The sequence below is a fragment of the Fukomys damarensis genome, unplaced genomic scaffold, assembly GCF_012274545.1.
Source record: "Fukomys damarensis isolate Sample0158 unplaced genomic scaffold, DMR_v1.0_HiC HiC_scaffold_7, whole genome shotgun sequence".
Lineage (NCBI taxonomy): Eukaryota > Metazoa > Chordata > Mammalia > Rodentia > Bathyergidae > Fukomys > Fukomys damarensis.
The window spans coordinates 13,908,382-13,913,528 of record NW_022900919.1 but is presented as its reverse complement, the minus strand read 5'-3'; the positions used below and the strand labels follow the sequence as shown (position 1 = coordinate 13,913,528).

Genomic DNA, 5,147 nt, shown 5'->3' with positions numbered 1-5,147 from the left:
TTTTTTTTTTTTTTTTTTTTTGCTTCCCATACTGTAATGTGCTTACTCTGGATGACACGGAATTATTTGAGTCTAGTTTCCGGCGTTCTCTTCACATGTTCATTCTGCGGATGTACTTGTCCAGCAATGTGTCCTCGTTGCTAGGTTGGAAGGTACATTGATGGTATATGCTGTGACGCTTGCCTTTATCTTTTCAGGCTTCAGGCTTTGTGCCACAGGCTGGGCTCAAAGACCTCTGTGTAAGTTAACATTACCGTAGGTTTTGGGTCACATCCTGTGCTGTGTGCCCCATAAACACCTTTCTTCCCCATTGTTCAGGTGAACAGATGTGAGTGTGCTGTACCCTTCCCTTGTAGAGCCCGTGAAGTTTAGGTCTTCTCACTGTAAAGTATCCCACTTCTTCAGCAAGCCTCTCAGTTGTTTTTGGCTCCTAGAGAAGCAGAGCTGGTGGTGGCTTTTCTGCCTTACAGGTCGGTACTCTGATCATAGCTCTGCCCTCTATGTCTGTCTATGGCTCCATGTCATCCTTTTACCTGGACTGCTGTGCCTTGAGTAATGTTTCGAATGAGGCAGGGAGAGGAGTGTGGAGGCCAGTAGCAAGCTTAGGCGGTCTCATTAGGGTTAGTGCCTCTTTTGCTATGCCAGACTCCTGGCTTGGAATTAATGTATATGTTTATAAAGCTCTCTAGATGAGTCTAATTAGCACCTACTGATTGAACTACTGGTTGAATACTTGCAGCCAGATTTCATTCTTCCTCTTGGTTAAGTGCTTTTTTGATTTAGTTTGTCCTAAGGGGAAAGTGATACTCAACAGATAAGACTTAGTGGATTCAGATTGTGTCAGCAAAAATTTGAGAGTTACTTAAATACTTATGAGCTTTAGTTTTTACCTCACCTGAATGAAGGGAATAATACCCACGTTTAGTCTTTGTAAAGGAAGTAGTCTCTATGAATCAGCTGGTATATGGCGTCATACAACTCAGGAAATGGTAGCTATTGGGGATATGATATGGACAGTGATAGTAATGACATTGTTTGCAATATAAGAATATAAAAGTGAATTTGAAGATTCTGGTCTTAAAATTAAAATCCGTTGATATTTTATCATGAAGCTTTTTTAAAAAAATCATGTGTCAGGGCTGGGAATTTAGCTCAGTGGTGCCGCCGCCTGCCTTGCTAGTGCAAGGTCCCAAGTTTGATCCCAGCTACCAAAAAAAAAAAATTGTGTCAGTATTTAAATCTGTCTGTGTTTGCCTCTTCTCTTCTAAAACAAGCCATTCAGGCTCTGAAGAAGCTTCGGGTTCAGACTCAGGCAGCCAGTCAGAAAGTGAGCAAGGAAGTGACCCAGGAAGTGGACATGGCAGCGACTCAAATAGCACTTCTGAATCTTCTGAGAGTCAGTCAGAGTCCGAGAGCGAATCTGCAGGCTCCAAATCCCAGCCAGTCCTTCCAGAAGCCAAAGAGAAGCCAGCGTCCAAGAAGGAACGGATAGCTGATGTGAAGAAGGTATCTTCATCTTTTTGTTTGTTTGTTTTTTTGAGACAGGGTCTTGCTGTGTAGTTCAGGCGGGCCTTGAACTTCCAGCAGTCCTCCTGGTTCAGCCTCCCAAGCGCTGGGACTACAGGTGTATGCTACCACGCCCAGCTTGAACAAGGTATCTTGTTTGCCGTACAATACAAATGTGCCACTAGCTAAGACCAGCCAGCATTTCCTGTGAAAACCATAGCCCTGTCTACTAATACAGTACTTGTGGGTACAAATGGGAATGGCTTTCTGCTATGCTGACTGATCGATATAAATGATATTAGAGCCAAAAAGAAATACTGAGCAACATGCGTCATCCACTTATAGGTCCAAAATGAAACTGTCATAGTTTTGGTTTTTAACTTTTAAAAAATTAAAAAAAAACTTTGTACTGTGCTAATACCAGTAGTAAACAGCATGGACATTTAAGAGCAACTCTGCTTTTCATTATGGAATGCATCTGTAAAGCTCAGTGATACATAATCATGATTCAAGAAAGGACAGTTTTTGTTAATTGAATAGTGGAAGAGAAATCGCTTATCACATTATTTAATAATTGACAGGCAGGGCCAGGGCAGGTGAGGTGGTACACTCCTGTAGTCCTAGCACTTTGAAAGCTGAGGCATGAGGTGAGCCTGTGCTACATAGTGAGACTGTTTAAAACAAAACAAAACAAAACAAAACAAAACCTCCAGTACAGTGTTGAATGAAGTGTGATGAACACAATGTCAGGATATAAAATCTGCACATGAGAGGGAGTGCTTTGACTTCTGTAAATTTAAAATTTTCCTAAACTTTTTGTTGATTCTGGTATTTACAGCTATTATCTCTCAGATCTCCAATGATTTAGTCTTAAATGATTTAGCTATCACAGTAAATTAAAGTGCCATAAAAACCTGTACTGAATCTAATAATTTCATGGCTCTGGCAGAGGTCCAGAAAGGCAGGGCAATGGGGGTGGTTGTGGACATCCACAGACTGGCTAGAGTAAAGCTCTTTGTCCTTTCCTTGTTTGCCAGATTTGTCTGGTATGTTTTACATTTACTTAAATCTTCAACTTGTATTTTCTCACACGTTACTCCTCACTCCCTCTGCTTGTGCTTTTAAAAATTTATTTATTTATTTTTTGAGGCAGGGTCTCACTGTGTAGTCCAGGCTGGCCTTGAAGTCATTGTGTAGCCCAGGCTGGCCTGGAACTCGGAGGGATCCTCCTGCTTCAGGATTACAGGTTTGCACCATCACATTTGAGAGGTTGGGCCTTTTGTCTTTTAAAGTCATCCTGTGACATGACTGTAATCATGAGGGACTCTGAGGACTCTGTTACAGTACTTGCCTATGTTGGATTCTAGTAACAAAGTGCCTCTCTCTGGGCCATACTGTTTCTTTTTGAGGCCTTGCTTTTCAGCTCGCTGAAGCCTTTTTAAAGTTTTTGTTAATAATGTCCTCCCTTGGCTTGGTGATGTTTTGTGTTTTTGGGTCAACTCTCATCAGTTTAGTTCTTTTCAGGGTCCATTTTCCACACATTTTACTAGTCTGAGACAGTGATTTGTTTCTCTTGTGTATTCTGTGCCTTACATTTCCAAATGGTTTTATGACATCGGCTACCACTTGTGTATTGATAACAGATCCACATTTCTAATCTTGGCTTTCAGATGTCTCTTCTACATGCTTAACTGCTATTAAAATATTTATATTAGTGTCCCGTGATTGCTTTAGATTCCTTCTTGCTTATTTTTGATTTCACTAAAAAACATAGAATATACTTAGTAGTAGTTATCTCTGGGGTGGAGAGCTAAAAAATTTTTCTCCCCAACTAATCCTGCCTAAATTTAACTTTTTAAGTCCTTAGTGAGGATTCTTACTTAAAATCAGGTCCTAAAAGGCAAAGGGTAATTATTGCTGGGGAATAAAAATAGGTGTGCTAGAAAAAAGAGTGGCAGTGGTTCTCATTCTGATAGTTTCTAGCTTAATGTTAGAAACACCTAATCTGCATGCTCCTTGAGTGATGCCGGTGGAACATAAGGGATTTGAAGAAACAAATGCCCTGGTTGTTATTTAGCAGACTTGATGGATCCGTGCTGCTTTTATTTTCTGGATTCTGCAGAGTTGAAACTTGGAGCCTTAGAGAATTGAAAATCCATCACTAAATACTTTGTTTCTAGCAGAAGTAATTATTCTCTTACCTGGACATATTACTCAGCTACCAGTTTATATTTCATTGATGGGTAAACGGTACCTTATAGTATAATAGACATTATGTAATGAAGGGCATTTTAAACTTTCTATCCTCGGATCATAATACTAGACCTTTTTTTGTTTTGTTTTTTGAGACAAAGTCTCGCTGTGTAGTTCAGGGAAGCCTTGAATCCCAGGATTACTTTGAACTCTCGGGGATCCTGCCTCAGCCTTCCGAGTGCTGGTGTGCATCACCATGCGGCTGTCTGTTCTTTGTGATGGTGGTTTGTTTTCTCATAAATGAAACTAGCAGAACAACCCTTTTCATACTGAGTTACCTGAAACAAAATGTTCTAGTAATGAAAATAGTAAATGAGTGTGAAGAACAAAAAAGATTGATATATGATCTATTCATTTTGCAGATGTGGGAAGAATATCCTGATGTTTATGGAGTCAGAAGGTCGAACCGAAGCAGACAAGAACCATCACGATTTAATATTAAGGAAGAGGTAAGAGAAAAATGTTTTAAGGGATGCACTTAAGTTCCCTGTCTTCACTCAACCTTTTTGACTCTAGTTTGTATACCTCTTAACGAGACTGACTTCAGGCATTGCCGATAGTGATTAATGTACACAGTAAGTCAAGAATTTAAGTAAAAGAAATTGATGAAAAATATCCTCTAATACTTCAGTGGAGCATTAGAGTACTATTCATAACTGGCCTCAAATTTTTGCTTTTATTTAAATTTCTTATAATGAAATTGATTGTAGCAACAAGTTGACTCTTTAAAAAGTCTAGCTTCTAAGTGGAGATTTTTATTAAATGAGTAACTTATTTGGTGAACAATGGAATAGTTTTGGATTTATCTCTGAGAAAGGAAGGAGGAGAGAGTGTTTAATATAGATAATGTGTCTTATTTAGTAAATTTGGTCTCCTAGATCGTTTGTAGTATGAGATACAGAATTAAGTTTCCAACATATCTGCTTCCAGATTTAATTGTAAGATTGAGTAGATGGGTGATTTCTTTCTTGTTTTGGCTTTTTGAGACAGGGCCTTGCTGTGTACTTCAGGCTGGCCTTGAACTTGCTATGTAGACCAGGCTGGTCTTGAACCTACTGACTCAGCCTCCCAAGGGCTAGGATTATAGGTGTGCACCACCATGACTGACAGATTGGTGATTTTTAAAACTGATGTTTTGTGCAGGGTTTTCCAGCCTATAGAATCAGACCTCTTTCATCTTTCTCAGATTGTGTGGGTTCTTTACTCTGTACTAGGGTTACAGATTAGTCTGAGGAGATGGCTGGTGTTATAGTGAAATGTCCTCTTTCTACCTTCTTAGAAGGACTCTGTGATTCTTAGCTCTAAAGCATTCTTCATGTGAAAATTAAATACTACTGACAGCTAAGGTTAGTGAGTTGGGTGTGGGTTTTTTTTTTTTTTTTTTTTTT

The 5,147-nt window shown here is 39.4% G+C and overlaps 1 protein-coding gene across 4 annotated transcripts in view; it reads left to right on the top strand.

Moving 5' to 3' along the window:
• The window catches only part of Chd2 (chromodomain helicase DNA binding protein 2), a 129,404-nt gene that overhangs the window by 17,437 nt on the left and 106,820 nt on the right, over positions 1-5,147 (top strand). For 3 of the 4 annotated variants that reach the window (XM_010621005.3, XM_010621003.3, XM_010621004.3), the window contains 2 exons: positions 1,275-1,506; positions 4,122-4,208. In XM_010621005.3, the coding sequence (XP_010619307.1) occupies positions 1,275-1,506; positions 4,122-4,208 (319 nt within the window). Of the gene's footprint in view, positions 1-1,274; positions 1,507-4,121; positions 4,209-5,147 lie in introns of those variants that run through there. The other variant, XM_010621006.3, reaches the window with a different exon arrangement.